The 19742-nt window shown below is 46.8% G+C and overlaps 1 protein-coding gene across 9 annotated transcripts in view; it reads left to right on the top strand.

The window, feature by feature from the left end:
- LOC133354772 (voltage-dependent P/Q-type calcium channel subunit alpha-1A-like) overlaps positions 1 to 19742 on the top strand; it is a 200697-nt gene that overhangs the window by 71980 nt on the left and 108975 nt on the right. For all 9 annotated transcript variants that reach the window (XM_061571878.1, XM_061571881.1, XM_061571885.1 and 6 more), the window contains one exon: positions 14969 to 15072. In XM_061571878.1, the coding sequence (XP_061427862.1) occupies positions 14969 to 15072 (104 nt within the window). The remainder of the gene's footprint in view (positions 1 to 14968; positions 15073 to 19742) is intronic.

The following is a 19742-nucleotide window of genomic DNA, read 5'->3' on the forward strand; positions in this document are numbered from 1 at the left end:
AAACTGTGCCGTCGCTCCCGATTGCATTGGAGGCGTTAAAATGCATGCCTCGGTCTCTACGATTACATCTCATCTTTGATGATTTTGTTCCGTGCAAAGCCGGGCACTTCTGCAAAACATTTTGTTGCAATGCTCAAATGCTGCATTCGGCATAGGAAATGGCGTCTGCTCGTCACCGTGCTAATGGTTTTGAATGACAGTAATTACGACATTAACGACGGCAGTTGCTTCATTCCGAAATGGATTCTTGCAGTGCCCGGCAATAAAAATGCATTCGTTGGTTGGGATGATGCGCACTGATTTTTTTTTACGTCCTTTGGGCCACAACCACAGACCAGGTCATCTGAATGCCATTGATTATAATGGCCTTGGAGAGGCCGATGTGGGATTGCATAGCAGAAGCCCTCAGGTATATATTTGTCTGCAGGCTCATGACTGCTTAATAAAAGGTGCAGGTCTGCAATTGCTTGTTCATCCCGCTGCTGCAGAAGGGCCTCCACTAGACGAGGTTCTAGACAGCACCTCTCACAAGGTACCTTGGTCTACTCTTCCAGACGTCTTGGAAGAGGTGGAAGTAACTACACTCTGCCCCATCGCACGTGACCTGCTGGTTGACTAACTGTGGTGTCGCCATTGATATCGTTGGGTCAACAGAGGCATAGGGATGAAATTTGCCCATAATTTCAACTTCCATGGTGGGACATTGAACTAGCGACCTGTACATTGCTCGTCAAGGGTACTTACTATTACGCAAAATTGTAAAAAAAACTAATTTACACTGAATGTGCTTCATGTAAAAAAAAGGCAATGGGATGTTATGATTTGGTTGGTCTGGTTAATTTTGTTAGGTGTGGCCTAAGATTATTCATCACCTGAATGTCAACACATTGGAATGATGCTCATCCCGGTTAATTGGTGACCCTGAGTCAGTGAAGGAAGTTCTACATTCTCATGACGGGGCCAGTCGATCCATTGTAACCATGCGTGGGTTTCTCCAGATACTCCTGGATCTCACCCACATGCAGCCAAATTTTGAGAATCAATAAGGCTTTCGTGGGGAAATCATTGGCATTCGTATTATTTTAGCTACATTGTACAGTTTGCCAACACCAGGCATATGGGCAGTGCTGACCTAACTGCTACTCTGTGAACCACGATGGCCGCAATAAGTGCCTTCTAACAGCACTTACCATGAAAGTATAGCCATGCTAAATATGGCTCCTCGTTTAAGTACACACAAAGATCCCCCTGCAGTCACACGGGCTTTTTGTGGAATGTGCCATTAGCGAGCACTTATTAAGGGCGCTGCGGAGCACGTGGCGATGGTGGGGCTAACGCCACGCCACGCTCGGGCGTCTTCATCTTCCCAGTGGAGAATATTTGTTTTTCTCCCCTCATAACACGAGGTATCTCATTTGAGTGTGAGTCGAACTTGGGAAGGCCCAGGACCGGATCAGATATACGCCACTGATGTTATCAGGAAGCGGGATTCGAACTCGGGTCACCAGGTTTGCACGCTCAGTCTTGCACTCCCCCATGTGAGTACATCCAATTACAAAGACAAAGAATCCCCCCCCCCCCACTATAGCCTTAGCAGACTGTTGGGGCAAGGGATTTTAGAAAGCACCTATGAAGGCCTAACACGGTGCACCAGGTATATCATTTAAGGCTGAGCCGACGGAGGGGAGGCCCAGGGTAAGGTCATATATTGTCCATTGTCTATTCGTCACGAGTAACAATGGCTGCAATTATACATATACACACATGCATATTCACATGCACACGCAGACACACAATGGAACAAAGATCGTGGGTTTTTTGTATTCAAATTGGGTTGGACCATGTGAGGGTTCTGATTTCCTGATACCAGTGGGGCTAGAAATGTGTCATTTGAGTAGTACTGACTTGAATGTGCCAGTAAACATGCAATTGTCAAGGCATCTTCATCACCGCACACTCGTATGCCAGTTAGTGTCCTTCCCCGCACCTCCGATTAGCACGTTGACTACGTATGGTGCGAAAGAAGTTGAACTTACATACAGGAGCAATGAGTTGCTGCTACCGGCAATCATTAAGCGCCTGGGTGTGCTTTTTAGAAAAGCTTCCACTTAGATGATGATGATGATGATACTAATTATTATTTACCCAGGCAAGCTTCACCAAGACTCTTTGTGCGGAGTGTCCTGCAATTGGATGTTTCGCAAATGCCATGCATGAGCTTTGGCTTCGTGTCAGAGAGAAAACCGGAGAACCCGTGGAAAAAAACTCACCGTGCATAGAAGGGGCTGGACAGTCAGCTTAGCCATGCCATGGCCACCTCTTAGCCCCATGCCTTTACCACCTGCACAGCCCTCGTGGTGACCCATCAAAGTATTTCTTGCGAATTCAGTAAGCGAAACAGTAAGAGCACCAGACATACAAGACAAATAACAAATTAAATCCCGACATTTGTACGTCAATGTTATATATATATCTGTGAGTGGACGTCGGCCCACGGTAGCCACAGAGCCACGCGACAGGGCAACAACAATCAGTGTGCCCGGCACGCCACCTCTGATGGACTTCACAGCCACCTCTGAAGGACTTCACAGCCACCTCTGATGGACTTCACAGCCACCTCTGACGGACTTCACAGCCACCTCTGACGGACTTCACAGCCACCTCTGATGGACTTCACAGCCACCTCTGACGGACTTCACAGCCACCTCTGACGGACTTCACAGCCACCTCTGACGGACTTCACAGCCACCTCTGATGGACTTCACAGCCACCTCTGATGGACTTCACAGCCACCTCTGATGGACTTCACAGCCACCTCTGACGGACTTCACAGCCACCTCTGATGGACTTTACAGTCACCTCTGATGGACTTCACAGCCACCTCTGATGGACTTCACAGCCACCTCTGATGGACTTCACAGCCACCTCTGATGGACTTCACAGCCACCTCTGACGGACTTCACAGCCACCTCTGATGGACTTCACAGCCACCTCTGAAGGACTTCACAGCCACCTCTGACAGACTTCACAGCCACCTCTGAAGGACTTCACAGCCACATCTGAAGAACTTCACAGCCACCTCTGACGGACTTCACAGCCACCTCTGACGGACTTCACAGCCACCTCTGACGGACTCACAGCTACCTCTGAAGGACTTCACAGCCACCTCTGACGGACTTCACAGCCACCTCTGACGGACTTCACAGCCACCTCTGATGGACTTCACAGCCACCTCTGACGGGCTTCACAGCCACCTCTGACGGACTTCACAGCCACCTCTGATGGACTTCACAGCCACCTCTGATGGACTTCACAGCCACCTCTGATGGAATTCACAGCCACCTCTGACGGAATTCACGGCCACCTCTGACGGACTTCACAGCCACCTCTGACGGACTTCACAGCCACCTCTGACGGACTTCACAGCCACCTCTGATGGACTTCACAGCCACCTCTGACGGACTTCACAGCCACCTCTGATGGAATTCACAGCCACCTCTGACGGACTTCCCAGCCACCTCTGATGGACTTCACAGCCACCTCTGATGGACTTCACAGCCACCTCTGATGGACTTCACAGCAACCTCTGATGGACTTCACAGCCACCTCTGACGGACTTCACAGCCACCTCTGACGGACTTCACAGCAACCTCTGACGGGCTTCACAGCCACCTCTGACGGACTTCACGGCCACCTCTGATGGACTTCACAGCCACCTCTGATGGACTTCACAGCCACCTCTGACGGACTTCACAGCCACCTCTGATGGACTTCACAGCCACCTCTGACGGACTTCACAGCAACCTCTGACGGGCTTCACAGCCACCTCTGACGGACTTCACGGCCACCTCTGATGGACTTCACAGCCACCTCTGACGGACTTCACAGCCACCTCTGACGGACTTCACAGCCACCTCTGACGGACTTCACAGCCACCTTTGATGGACTTCACAGCCACCTCTGACGGACTTCACAGCCACCTCTGACGGACTTCACAGCCACCTCTGATGGACTTCACAGCCACCTCTGACGGACTTCACAGCAACCTCTGACGGGCTTCACAGCCACCTCTGACGGACTTCACGGCCACCTCTGATGGACTTCACAGCCACTTCTGACGGACTTCACAGCCACCTCTGACGGACTTCACAGCCACCTCTGACGGACTTCACATTGCGTGCCACGGTCTCCTGGCTCCCCACGTTCACATCGCGGGGATGTCACGAATAAGTACGCCCCATCGATGTTCTGAAGGGGCACACACTGCCCGCTGGTCACACCGGCAGCGGTTCGACTGAACCCACTGGCGCCTTGCGAGGTCAAGGTCAGGCATCTGGACGGACAGAATTGCTGACGAGGTCCCTGTTAGGCAACATCCGTCCACAGGTTATATCAAATCAAAGTGCTTACCAGGCTCGTAGCGGCTTAGCTTCTGGGATGTAATGAGTTCTGCGCGTGTAGTGTGATTTTTTGGTCTAAGACGATGTTTGGATGAAATTCAAACTTTGATTCGGCATCTTAAAAATGAGCGTACTATGAAGGCCCTTTTAAAGTTGGGTTTTCATTCATATTAGTTTTCCAAATAGCAGTTCTTAACGTTCTTAAAAATATGTAGCGAAAACAATGTTTTAACGCTTGCAAAGGACGGACTTAATTTGATTGTTAACTTTTCAAATAAATAACTAAACAATGGAATTAGGAATAAGCAAGCTTCTCCTTTAAGGATAATTACATTGCTCTGGTTGATACTGCTCTGAACACAATTATGATTATCATGCTTCTATTTAATTGCAATAATTACGGTGGAGAATACTGTTTAGCGCCTTCTAAATATATAACTAAAGACTCAATTTAGAACGATTGTTACCACACCTCATGTGTCACAACCAGCGCTGCCTTAGAACTCTGTTAACGTAATTATTCCCTATTTTTACTATTAGAGTCATGTAATTTTCAACAACAACAAATTACACTTTAATCGCTAGGTGTATATAATGGTAAAGGTGTGCATGTTAGGGTATTATGAAACTTATGGTAATTAAGGGGTCTGTTTGTTCGGGATGCGTATTTCAAATTTCATCCAGCTTCAGAGAGTAGCAGTCGCGTTTTTTCAAATCCAACCACTTTCTGCAAACGATGAGAAAGCCCATGCTCACGAGAGGAGAATGCGTGTTCGGCTAGAAACAAATTGATTTAGCAACACGGAAAGGTGTGTCGCTCACAAACGGCAAGAAGGCACACGACTCCCATCATGCCTTGCATGCATCCCATGTCACCGCCGCATCGCATGTGTGACGGCAACAGTGTACGGTGTGTACAATGGAGTGATCACATGACATGCATACAAGACGTAATGGCGATTGTGCCTTGCTGCTGCTTGTGAGCAAACACACGTGTGTGTGCGTGTGTTGTTAAATCCAGCAGCCAAATGATCAGATTACGCTTGTTGGGCCCATCACTAACAGAGAGGGTGTTGGCCTTGAAGCATCTGGAATTGGTTTAAGCAAGCATGACGTCTGATGATAGACTGAATGTTGAAACCAGTCCATCGTTGATGTGTATTTAACCAACGCTGCTGAAATTATGCACTACCAGAAGGCCATGTGGCTGATGGGATCTGGATAAAATACACGTTCATATTTATTTATTTCTGACGAATTAAGGGGGTTCTTCGGTCAATTTACCACCATTTCAAATTCTATAAATATTAAAGCACAACAGCTATCATTCTGACACCTTTACCATTACATCGAGCGCACTTAAACGTGTTCTTTCTCCCCCCCCCTCCCACCTCCAAGTAGGTTCAGTGCCAGGTTTGCTCGATGTGATCACTTGGTGCATTGATGATAGTGCAAGGAGCATACACACAGGCGTGTCCATCACGTGAGTCAACAGATACGTTCATAATAATTTACATTTGTAAGGTGAACGCCATCCAAGGATGCCAATACTCCAATCACCGTCGAATTGACTGACAACGCTCAAGGCTTGCTTCTGTTCAGGGTTTTTCGCAGGGTAGCTCTCTCTTCGAACACTTGTCATTTAAGATACCTCCAAATAAAAAAAAGCCATGCGGATTTATGTCAGAGGGGGGAAGGGGCGGCCTGGATATCAGTTTCAGACGATCTGCTCACAAAACCTTTCATTAAAAAACAAAAGCATTCTCTGCTGTAACGTGGTCGAGCGTCATCGTGTAGGAATGCCTATTTGACTTTTCGCCCTGCACGTGAGACCACATGACTACGCTGAGAACATGTTGTTATGGGATGATTGGAGATTTTATCTCCAAAAACCACTCCACAACTTTCACATTTTGGGGTCAAGTGTTGTTTTGTTGTCGGATGTGTTTTTGTTACATATTGTGATGAGCATAACAATAATACTAATTTACATTTGTAAGGCGCATTTTATCAATAGATCCCAATGTGTCATGTATAGAAAGCAGGAAATAATAAACAGGACCAGGGTAAACAGCTAGAATTAGGGGTTGAAGGCCAGTTTAAAGAGGTGACGTAATTAAATATAGCTAACGATTCTCATTGTCTGATCAGTATGATGTCACGAGGTGTACCGACTGTTGCTAAAAAACAACAACAACTTTGAAGCGTGCCCTGTTTAATGGTAAGTGCGTTGTCGGGGTAGAATTATAACTACACAAGTCATCCCTAACTCTCATCGATTAGACCTTCGGTGGTGCTGCGTGATGCTGCTTGGCATTTCGTGCATTTGGCCCCGTGGTTCTGCAACTCCGATATCTAGTGAAACAAAAAAAATGTGCTTGCACGATGTTATTCGCCGGAGGTGGGCGGGTGCAACATTTTTTTCTCGCGCTCCCCTCTGGGATGGAGATTCTGAAGGAGCTCATTTCTTCTGGCTTTGCGAGAAGCCACACATACGCCACGCCGCCTTACGCCCACCCGGAATGCAGTGGCAGATAATCAATTTTTAATTAAGAACTTATCTTTTTTGGAGGCTCAACCTGGGGGCCGGATACCAGGACTTTCAGTTCGGAGTAAAATAATGGCCACGAGGCGTCTGACTGCGGAACACCGGCACGCAGCTGGCATTTGGAACAGTGCGACAACGCAATTGACTGCTTCAAGCGGTCTCAAGGAATCGCAGTACTTCTGTGAAAACATTTTCTCAGCAAGCACATGTGGTGAATGAACCCACGTTTAAGACTCCCGTGCCTTAGGATGGTCATGTCTATGCGCCGCTTCTCGGTGGCAGCCCCAACAGTCTGGAACGATATCCCTCTGCACATTCGCAGCATCACCTCAATCGCCTCCTTCAAGAGACACTTAAAAACTCACCTCTACAATCATGCTTTCGAGCGACTCTGAGCTTGGCTCCGCGCCTCTGAGTTGCGGCCACTACGTCTGCAAATTGAACTATTATTATTATTATCGCGTGGCAGTCTTACGCAATTGGGGATGCTGCCGTTGGTTAGCTCACCGGAATGCGCCCAAGATGTCGCCGATTCGAAATCTTGGAGCTGCAGTTGAAACAACGGGCAAAGCTCTTACTTCACCATGAAAAGGATACGCCACTGGTTAGTCGATCGCGGCGTAGGTCGCCTGCTGGTGAGAAATGATGTGGGTATTCCCTCTTGTTCAAAGATGCCGGGCCAGCATGGAAGAGTAGGCCAAGACACTCTCTGGAGGAGCTCTATAAGAGCTCCGTTTCACTCAGGCCTTTTCGCCAGTAGTGGTGTAACGATTTGAAGGGCTGTGGATTTACATAGTATGTGTAATTATTTTATACAGCGGCTCGAGTTTAAGATTTGAACTGCTGATAATAGCTATAACTGACGCTTGCCTACGTTCTCCATTGATGCAATGCTAATTTATCAATTTAAAACTGATTAATACGGAGCCTCATTTTCACAGTGGTGACGGGTAATGGTCAAATAATTTTATCACGTGGCAATTAAAACGCGGCATTTGCACAAAATGATAATTGCCAGAGCTTGGCTGTCAAAATGTAAATCTCATTAAAGGGTAACAGTGTTTAGGAAAAATGCACCTTCATAATCGGACCCTCCGCATACAAATGCATCAGTTATATAAGACGCCTGACCGCACGTTAATGCACCAAGCAGAGTGCTCTGAGTGAACAGGATGGCGGAGAGCACTCACTGGCTATTGCGCCCGCTAGTTCAGATGTACTCGAAGCATTGTGAACGTGCGTGGTCGAGGCCAAACATAAGGGAGCTGTTGCGTGAGATAACATTGCGGTGGTTAAATTCGGTGCGCGAGATATTTCGAGGCATTTTAACTGTGGCGGGGGGGGGGGGGGGAGTATTCGTCAGGAGGCTGAGAAACATGCGCTCGGGCAACACGGGACAATTATCACGTACGTGACTGTGTTGACAGCGACACATTTAGGCGTATGGACTGAAAACAGCCCAGCGGGCAAGGTAATTAACGCTACCTTATTATAGGACACTATAGACAGTAGATGTGTCAACTTTGTCTGTGCGGTGACCACTCTTCAGTGTAGAGCCTATCAGTTTGATCAAGTGGAAGAGGGTTTGATCTGCTGATGTGTCCTCATATCATATTTTTCATTTTTCACAATGACCAACATGCCTTTCCGTGGTCAAAACATTGGAAATAACGTTTTAGAGAGTATTGCATCGCACACCGTCATTTAGAGGAAGACACACCCTACATCCCTGATGAGTACGGATGGCGACGAACGGTGCAAATTAAGTTCTGCATACATATTTTTAGGTATTTTCGGTAAATTCACGTAGGTAAAAAATTAAAATTAATAAAAGTAAAATAAAAATATTTATTTTATTTTATTTTTATTTTACTTTTATTAATTTTTTTTACCTACGTGACTTTACCGAAAAAACCTAAGAATATGAATCCTTGCAGTCACGAAAGCTTCAAATCTGCATACATACATAACTGCTCTTCATCTTATCAATTGATCTGCAGAAAACCCGTGAAATTTACACCTTGATTAGCCTTGATAGCCACGCTTATTCAAACACTGTAATTTTATTCAAATGTGTCCATGGATAAGAGAAGTGACCCACAAGTGACAGCAAATTCTTCCCATTATGGACGCTCATCAATGAATGGGTCATTAGGAAGTGGACCTCCCAGGAGTGACGTATTAATCACATCATGCACGGTCTTTACGGATAACAGGAATTGCCCGGCAGTGGTGGCAGATTCATCCTAGTATTCATATTTTATTGACAGATATCCAAGGGTAAGTTGTCAAAGCACCCTTACACCATTGTCATGGATAATAGGAAAGAACGTTACTTTTTCATACTGTTATGATTGTGATATTACGATGGATCGCAGAAGCAGCCTGAAACTCCTTCATTTGACAAGTCGGCCGAAAAAACCCCAGACAGGTGTGGACCATAACTTCAGAATCCTTCTTGCATGCGCAGAAATCAAATCTTGATACATTTCAAACCTCTGGCTGCAATGACCAAAGTGGATGTTGATCTGTGTGAGGTGCAGATTTGTCATTCTGTCGGCGATGAGGAATATTGCCGTACGTCACCCTGTGCTCAGTGGTGGTTCCCGGGAGCCCGAACCACCAAACGTTTTGGAGGGAACCCATCGTCCGGCGACAAACATGACATGATGGACAAGATGCGTAACTCGCTTGCGTCGCAAGTGTGGGATATAGCGAAGGCAACAGACTCATTATTCCGTTGACGATAATTGTTCGAACGGTGTCAGTAGAATTGTGAGATTTTTCGCTCTGCAAATATCTCAGTTTGAGCGTTCATCTCATGGCGCAACCCGTAAGCTTCTGCCGAGCGCCACCAACCGTCCGTGCCAAACTCGTTGTCATCAGGGCCGGGTACGCATCCTTAGCGCGGTAGCACGGAGGGGCCCACCCGCCCACGTGCGTTGCGTGCGTGTGCTGCACTTCGCTTTGGGGCACACGTAGCCGACCGTGCGCTAATCGGAGGTGCCGAGTGTGACGGCCACACGGGGAGCCGTGAACGTGACAACGCATTCCCGTTTAGTTTGATCGTGACACGCGGGCGGCGGGGGACCGACAAGCCGGGGTGGGGGGAGGTGGGGCAATGCCTGCAGCCCTGAAGCCACGGCGCTTGGAGCCACGCGGTCGCCGTTTGGGGCGTTGCTGAAAATGTCGTGGCACGAATGGCAGGCCCCCACCCGCTGTGGTGCTGCCACCCGCGCTCAACGCGGGGGGGCTTAGGCTTTGGGCGCTGTTTGAGAGCCGATGTTACATATTCTTAGGTTTTTTTTTGGGTAAAGTCACGTAGGTAAAAAATTAAAATTAATAAAAGTAAAATAAAAATAAAATAAACATCACGACGTTTCGGAGGCAACACAATCCTCCGTCTTCAGGTGGAACCGTCACAGCACGATAGCTGTATCAAGTGAGAGGTTTAATTTTTTACCTACGTGACTTTACCGAAAAAACCTAAGAATATGAAACCGATGCTACCTTGACTGCCTTTCCATTCCCCGCTCCGCCCACCCATCCACCCACTCGCGGTCAGTGTCTATTTCCCAATTCCTATCCTTGCCGCTCAAACGAATTGAATGAAAAAAACCCTTGGCCACAAACCAAAGCCATTCATCATCAGCTCTCGTCATTTGTCAGATGGAGACTCCCTCATCTGTGCTTCTTGCATTCCACTTCCGTGCAAGCGCTCCGTGTTGGGTTCCTCGCCGGAATTCCACTTTTTCGTTTTCAGTCCTCAGAGAGTGCCTCGGAGGATTGAAACATCCAGATCTTCACGGGATCGCCCTCTTATGGAGGTAGCTGTCTGCCAAATTCTAACAGTCGTCCCAGGACATTACAACGCCTGGGTTTTTTATGTCAGTTGTACAATAATAATACACCACTCAAGTTATTTCCTCTTTCTGTGTTGTGAAAGATGCTTGCTTCTTCCCACGATATGCCAATTTTTATTGAATATACCGTGGAGGTGACAACCCTACTATTGATAGAGGAGCATCTTAGATGGCAGACGAAACTAGAATTGTTCATTGAAAATCAATGCATTGCAGGTGTCACACAAAACAAAACAGATCACATGCCCCCATGCTGTTTCAAAATGTGTCTGCGGTGTTTCCATCTCAGAGAAGTGAGTTCAGGAATCAGTTGAGGAGAGAGGCTGAACAGTGTGCGTGTGTAATGCATTCGTGCAGCGAATGGACTTATAAACATAACTATTCTCTCATATGGACTGCTTGCACCGGTGCTGTTTATTTTTAAATCCTTTATATTAAGTTCACTTGCTTGCTTGCTTGCGCGCTTACGACCGTGCAAATCTTTCCGTCGTGTTTCAACCCACTTCCCGTGATCCAATCGAGCTGACATTTTGCACACAGACTCGTTGTGCGTGACAATTTATTTTCGTGAACATTGTTTTCAAAAATTTCCACTTTTTAGGAAAAAAAAATTCATATTTAATTTAAAATACCAATGTGATAAAACTGAAACTCTTACTCAAGAAAAACAGAAATGAATAATAAAATAAAACCGATGCCACGCATATAAAGGATTTATAGTGAAAAACTTTGTTTTTACGGGTTAATTTTTTCAAATATTTTTTTGCGTCCCACTGTCAGTCCAGTGCTGTGTCGGCCAAGGGTGTTGTTTTACGATGCCGCATCGTGCCGCCGATCTGTGCGGCAGTTGTTTATAATAAGCGCTGTTAACAGACACTTTTCAAAAAATAATTTTATACGTGTGTTTTTATTGTTATTCAAGAACCCAGAATACAAAGTATGTTTCGAAAAGGGGGTGGGGGGGGGGGGAACCAGCAAATGATATGAACGAAACCCGGCGCGATGCACCCTCTACATTAGGGATCGATCGGGGAAGGGGTGATGGGGGGGTCTGGGGGAGGACTCAATGCCCTACAGCGGTAGAGGGGTAACGATTCGAAGCAAGGGGTATTTATGGCAGACGGGAAGAAGGTGGTGGGGGGGGGGGAGATGTAACCAAACAGAACCGGAAATAAAATAACATAAACGCGATGTCCTCGCAAGCACGTTTTAACGGCAGCATGACACGGGGGTACTTTGGCCAGCGCCATAACTGACCGATTTCTTCTGCCTAGTGCAGGCGTTCACACATTCGCCCCAGCTACTCATTTCAGGCCGATTTAACCTCATGGAAGGCCCATGACAGCTTCTGGGTACCACTCGTGCGGTGGTTTCATCCACACCGGGCTTTGAACTTTGGCAAGACTCCCGACGATGGATAACATCAGTTTGGAAAGTGGTCTCAGCACCGGTTTTGCACTCTCTCCCAGCTTGAGCCAGCAGTGTTGCAACCATCTCGACTGGGAAGGCAAAGGAGGTTGGGCATTGTCCTGGCCACACAATTGCTTAATGTTCCATTGTGTGTGTGTGTGTTTAGTTGTCCCACCTGCCCGCACCCGCGATTAGCACGGTTGACTACGTACGGTGCGGAATAAGTTTAACATGCATACTTGTGCAAAACTAGCTACTACTGGCCAAGACTAATTAGAGAATCTATCGACATTTAAAGAAAAAAAAATAACTTTAACCGTTCGGATAGCTAACTGCCTTACTGCTGCGTGGAAGCGAATCATCAAATAACACGTTATTTAAATGCATTCCTGCAATGGGCAGCATACTGCAATAGGGATTACCGTTGGTACGGCTATGTTAATACACACAATAGACAGGAAGGACAAGTTCAAAGGGCTCGCATAATGCATAATGTACGTTACTTCAGTAATCCCCCCCCACGTGGCGCAAGAGCGCAGAAGCGTGGTCACCACATCTACGCCTCTACATAAGGAATGAAACAGTTGGACTTCTCCACAAATCTGGCTGTCGCCTGATGAAGCTAGTTGTAATTACTGGCAAAACGTCGTACTCAGATTGCAAATGTTGTGGCTTGGCTCTCCAACACACCGGTGTGCTGTACTGGTGAGGAATTGTCATGTTCTCTTTACGTGACAAACCTTACTAGTTGGCTGTGTCTGGTGGTGGCGGGTTTTAATGACACATTTATATATTTACACGATCTAACACTAAAAACCTCTATTATGCATACTAGTGCAGTGTAATAGCGCCGGCTGGTGGACAGCGGCAGCAACTGTAGTGGACAGGCAGCGCACACGCCGGTGAGCGTGATCACGGTGTGTGAGCAGAGCGGAGGAACTAGGGCAGGGGTCGGCAACCTATGGCTCCGGAGCCGCATGCGGCTCTTTATGGGCTGCTTCTTGACGATATGTACGTATGTACATAGATGCATTGCGGCTCGTGAAATACTGAATTTTGTACCGAATTGGAAAGAAATGGCTCTTCTTGTTATTTTGGTTGCCGACCCCTGAACTCGGGCAAGGGTCACAGAGGACCCCAGTCTGGAGGCCCCTGGAACCTGCTAGCAGGTTCGAGAAGGGAGGCGCGGTCAGGGCGGAGCCAGGCCGCGCTGGGAGCATAAAAGGAGCCGAGCGTGGGAGCTAAAGGCTGCCGGTTCTGGGAGTGGACTCGTCTCGTCGTCGCTATCGTGTCGTCGCCGTCATCGCTCAACGTCTCCGCTAGACATTGAGCTACAAAGGATAGTAGTTGGCTATCTCAGTCAGGGCCTTTCAGTGTTCGACGGCTAGTATTGTGTTCAGGCTAGGCTAAGTTACTTTGGGGAGTGTGCGGACGTGAGCGTGAAAGTTGTTATTTAAGAAAGTGCCTCCGAGAAACTTCGTCTCTGAATCGTAGACACTCCACGAGCATTAAAACGTACTCGCTAACAGCACTCTTCTATGGCTGTATGTGGGGGGAGGGGATCTTCATCTCACGTCTTTTTTTGCATGAAAGAGGTTGAGGATTATTTGACTTGCGAGTCGTGGGAGCCGTACTTTACTGCCACATTGAAGTGACTTCACGTTGCATGTCGCGTATCACATGACGCGTAAATAATGTGCGCGTATGATCATGTTGATTTTGTGTGGGTTTATTAACAAAGTGCTTTATTCCTCTCCCGGTTTAGGACGCCCCCACAAATGTAATTCCTTGTCTTTGTTGCTGCTGATGCCCTGTCATTTCTTCTAATAAAAATACTGAAATATATGATATATATATAGGTTTTAGTCACTCCGACATTGTAAACATTGACTTGTGAGTTTTTACGACAACGTTACCTTTTTCCACACTTTCATTGACTTTTTCAAAGCGTGCATAAAACATAGTTTCGTCATACGCATTGCACTGTTACGCGTGCGTAGTCGCAGCGACCTTTTGATTAAGAAGCCTAATTACAGGGACTGACTCTCTTTCAGCAGTAGTCCTAGCAGGAGTCCGAGCAGGAGTCCTCTTGCCAGTAACATCCAATAAACCAGCAGCATTTTTCTCTAAAAAAACAGACTGCTGGTGGAACCCAGAAGGTCTTGAACTGCTGCAGCGCTTGCTTATCTTAAACAAATACCGTGTCAACGAAAATTGGTCTGGAGCCGCCAAAAGGCTGATTGACTAAAACACATATTTTTAAAATGTATATCCGCGGAGACACTGAATTAAGATTCTGCGTATATTTGTCATTGCTCATTATATTTCTGGAAATCACAACGCTAAAGTCTGACCAGTCCCACGAGATCGCAGCTCCACCTTAACGAACGAGTGCTGTTAGCGAATACGTGCTCCAGCCGCACCGAACCTCACAATGGCTCCTCCCACCCTCAACCAGTATATATACAAGGACTGTTTTCTTGGAATTTCTCTTACTTGATGCAGCAGTCGTGCTGTGACGGTTCCACCTGAAGACGGAAGCTTGTGTTGCCTCCGAAACGTCGTGATTTTTATTTTATTTTTTATTTTACTTTTATTAATTTAAATTTAATTTTTTACCTACATAACTTTACCGAAAAAACCTAAGAATATTAACGAACGGTATCCCCTCTCCCGGCCCCGCTCTCTGTCCCGGTCCCTCTCCCCCCTAACACCCCCTCCCCCCCATCCCTCTATGGTCCCCACAGACAAACGACGCCTTGGGAAGCACGTGGAACTGGCTCTACTTTGTGCCGCTCATCATACTCGGTTCCTTCTTCATGCTCAACCTCGTCCTGGGAGTTCTATCCGGGTGAGCAGCATATGGGGACGGCTTCTCCCGCGCACATCCGTCAGCACGGGTTCACCTTTAAAGTTACGAGCAAATCACTGGGGCACCACCGGTGGCTTGGTGTTATTTCCCTCGCCGGCATGCAGGAGGCCGTGGGTTCGATCCCGACCCTGACGCCTGCTGGATATTTGGTGGTGGCCTTGATTTATCTCCGGATCCTCCGGTTTTTCCCTCCACATTTAGAAACGTGCGTATTTGGCCGCTGTAAATTTCCACAAGGATAAGCCACTTCGTTGAGGCATCATTTGTGGTCAGGTCGCCTCTGAATAAAAGAGCTATTTAGCCCGGTGGGCCTTACCTCGTAAAATAAAAAGTAGTTTGTTTGTTATTTTCTATGAACTTATCTACGTTACTTTAACGAAAGACCCAAAGAATATAAAATAAAAATGTTCCGTTTTTAGTTTATACTCCGGGGCACGGTAGCATGCGTGGAATCTTCCGATGGTGTGCAGACAACGGCCATGTCCTGCATAGGAGGAAATGGACGGTGCAGATTGATGCATGCGTACATATGCCAAAGCACTGCAGTGACAGCATCAGCTCAATCGCGATTTGAAACTTTCGTGACTGCAGGAATTCTTACTCTCTGGTTCTTTCGGTAAAGTCACGAAGGTAGAACATTAATAGATCACGATGATTCCATCGCAACACAAGCAACCGTCATCAGGTGAGGCAACCACAACAGGAGAACTCGTGTAACAGGCGGTCGGTGGATTATTGCAGCGTGAGATCATGGGAATGGTGATGGGTTTGGGAGGCCGTCAGCGGCGGATTGATCATGGCTGATGATGATGATGATGACGATGATGACAATGATGACCGATATTAGCCGAAGCAAGGTTTCTTCCTTTGAGAGCGACGATGGAGGATGGGAAGAGATGAGGGCTCCAGCCAACATATTATGGACCTGAGGCCCCAAATCTCTCTTGGTAGGCCTGCTTATGAGGCGCTGCGTCGGAACAGCATTTGACATGGGGAGGCATCTTTACAATGGGATTAATCCACAATAGAGGTGTTTTTGGGTTAGATCGCGTAAATATATGAATGTGTCATATTGTTGGTTCTTTCGGTAAAGTCACGTAGAAGGGAAATAAAATAATAATAAAATATCAAACAATAACATTCTCACGACGTTTCGACTGCAACACAAGCAATCATCATCAGGTGTGAAATCCACAGCAAGATTTTTTTTTTTGCTGTAGATTTTACACCTGATGATGATTGCTTGTATTGCAGTCGAAACGTCGTGAGAATTTTATTGTTTAATATTTTTATTATTTTATTATTTCCCTTCTACGTGACTTTACCGAAAGAACCAAGAATATGAATCCCTGCTGTCACGAAACCTTTAAATCAAAATACGAATGTGTCGTTGTCACGTGAACAGAACGTGCCAATTCGTTACTAGTACAGCACACCGGTGTGTTGCAGGGTAAACCCACAACACTTACAATTCGAGTACGACGTTTTGCCAGTAATTACACTCGAATTGTAAATGTTGTGGGTTTACTCTCCAACACACGGTTGTGCTGTACTAATCATGAATTGCCACGTTTTGTTTACGTGACAAACCTTACTAATTGGCTGTGTAGGGTGGTGGCGGGTTTGATGACACATTTATATATTTACGCGATCTAACCCAGAAACCTCTTTTATGGATAATATTGGTCGCGAAAGCCTACGTGTTAAACCGAATGGGATTCATGTCATGCTGTTCAGGTGGAATGTGTGCGATTGACTTCATAAAATCGTGGATCGATAAGACGTGAGTAAAGGACGCATCGATTGATGTGACAGACGCAGACACACAGACTCGCGTACGTAATGCGGTGCAAATGACGACTACACAGGTGCATGCCTTCACGTACGCAATCACGCAGTACACAGACACGCACAAAAGACAAAGATCCCCCATATAGCCTTGACTGACTGTTGGGGCAAGTGCTGTTAGCGAGCACCTACGAAGGCCAACACAGCCCTTGTCTCCACAGATCTGATGTTTACACGCTGCACCTTTAAGGCTGAGTCGACGTAGGGTAGGCCCAGGAGCAGTTCAGATATTCTTCACCGATGTTGGTCGTGAGGGGCAATCTTACTCGGGCCGCCGGGTTCGTAGCACTACCTGCTGAGCCACCGCTACCATGCACGCGCCCATGCACACACGCACAAAAGACAAAGATCCCCCGTATAGCCTCGACAGACTGTTGGGGCAAGTGCTGTTAGCGAGCACCTATGAAGGCCGGAACGGTACACGAGGGGGTGGATGGCCAGCACCACGCCCGACCGCCTTTGTCTCCCCAGTGGCGATGTTTACACACCGCACCGGGTACTCATTTGAGGCTGAGTCGAACTAGGGGAGATAATCGTCACTGGTGTCGACCGTAAGCGGGAATCGAACTCGGGTCGCCGGGTTTGTAGCGCAGCGCGCTAACCGCTCACACTACCGCTCCCCGCACGCACACTCAAACACACACACATATTCATTGAGTGATGGGTGATCCTAAGTGGTGCAAGGTGCTTAATAATTTTACTCATGACCACTTATGCACGCGGGGTCGATATGATGTAACGTAATGCCGTAACAGAAGTGGTTTTCTTTTTTTGCGGGACCATTGTTATCTGTGGACTTCAGCACCGGCGGTGGTGTGGACTTGCCTTGTGAAGTACTGACCCTGCGATTTCAAATTATTCATTGGCCCCATATTGGATTGACCTGCATGTCGCGGAATGGACAAAGGATGCCTCGGTTCCTTTGTCGTCACTCTTGACGCGCTTCTCGGTTTGTATCCAGTGATGTCCAAGCAGACGATGATGACACGGTTAAAGTCCAACTCGAATTCGCACATTACAACAACTCAAAGTCAACGAGATTTTCCTTCTGAAGTGAGCATCGAGCCGGTGCTCATCTTCTGTTTGCAGCCCTAAGAAGACAACTGAAATTCCACATCCCTGTGGCTGTGGGGGGTGGTGGGTATCTCTGCAAAGAACAACCACAAAGTGGTACTAATTTTACACGATCCCAGAGGAATGATGGGTTGAGTCAGCAACCCCCTTCTCCCCCTCACCACAAACGGGATTTTAACTCTCAAACTTCCCACTGCGAGACGCTTGCCCTACCATTGAGCCACCCGGGCAGATTTGTATTCGTAGATTGCAGTTGTTCAGCTTTTGTGAGCGGCTTATCTTCGAACCGTGCGCACATTTTCATTGTACCGAGGGGAAAACAAAAGTGGCGAACTGTACGTTATTAAACCGCGACATTTTATATGCCGTAAGCTTCGAGACAACGGTGTTGCCTTCCATTTTATAAATACGTGAAGCGAACTAATAACACGCCCAGCACCGTTTGCACGCATTGAGAAGTTGCCGTGAAGCGAGTCACACAGCAAGTGCTGACACACTTCGTGATTGCCACGTGAAGGCTCAACTGGTTATACTTTCAGTAAATAAAATGACTAAATATGGATCATGATGATAGTATTAATAATGGTAAACGCTCAACGTAAATTTGAACAAGGTACATTTTAATTTACAACATGTTATATTGTTTAAATATCTTGCAGGCAGCAGTGCGTTTTTCATTTTCAAAATTATATTTGCACAAATTTCCTCCCAAAGCGCTGTTAAGGACAGCAAACGTATGTAATGAACAAATTAATTGCCAGGGAAAATAAAAAAAATGCGTTTCACTTAAGACGCAATTCATCCTAAAATTGATCTGCATGTTTCAAGGGCCTAAAGCTTACACATTGTGGAGGTTTTCCGAATACATGACAGAGCACTCGGGAAATTAAATCACAAAAAGGTGCCTGTGGGTGGTGGTGGTTTGCGGGGGGTAGGGGGGGGGGGCAGCGGGAGCGGGGGGGGGGGTTGCTATTACTTTGTCAAATTGAACTTGACTCGGAGAGCATGCTGAATAATAAATTGTTCCTCTGTGGACGGTGGTTTATAAAAGAGAAAAAAGGACCCAGTTGACGCAAACTGACTTGATGTTTATAAACAAAATGTTATCCTGGGCATGCACCTTAAGTAGTGAGTCCATAATCACGGTGGTGGTGGCTATGCAACTTGACCTGTAATCCAGCACTGTGGATGCAATGGTCGGTGGATGTCACAAATGTTGCAAAAATCCCTTCCCGTGGTAGTCGAGGTGCTAGACAGTGGCTAGCCAGGCGAAGGGGGTGCGAGAAAATGTGGACTAATATCACCCGCCCGATCTGTGTGGGGGAGTTATTCGCTGGGTGTTCTGGTTTCCGCTCACGTGCATAAACAGGCATCGTTAAGTGGCTGAAAACATCCTGATCTAAACTATTACCATTAAACTAAACAACTTTTTTTTTACCAGCTAAGTCCCACTGAGCTATTAAGCTCTTTTTTAGAAGCGACATGGCCACAAATGATAAGTCTACGAATGGCTTATCATGTGGAAATTTACAGAAGCCAAGTATTCTTCACCGCAATGTGGAGATAAATACCGGAGGACCTGCAGAATAAAATCCACGAGACCACGGGGAGAACTCATTCTGCTCTTTAAAATATCGCCATCTGCGAGCTGCTGCTATTCGTCCAAGGTTCGCCGCTCTTCATCCTTTCACAGAAAATACCTGTGCAAGCTATTAATTCTACTTTTT

This window comes from Lethenteron reissneri, chromosome 48 (assembly GCF_015708825.2).
Source record: "Lethenteron reissneri isolate LAM-NWPU_2019-01 chromosome 48, ASM1570882v1, whole genome shotgun sequence".
NCBI lineage: Eukaryota > Metazoa > Chordata > Hyperoartia > Petromyzontiformes > Petromyzontidae > Lethenteron > Lethenteron reissneri.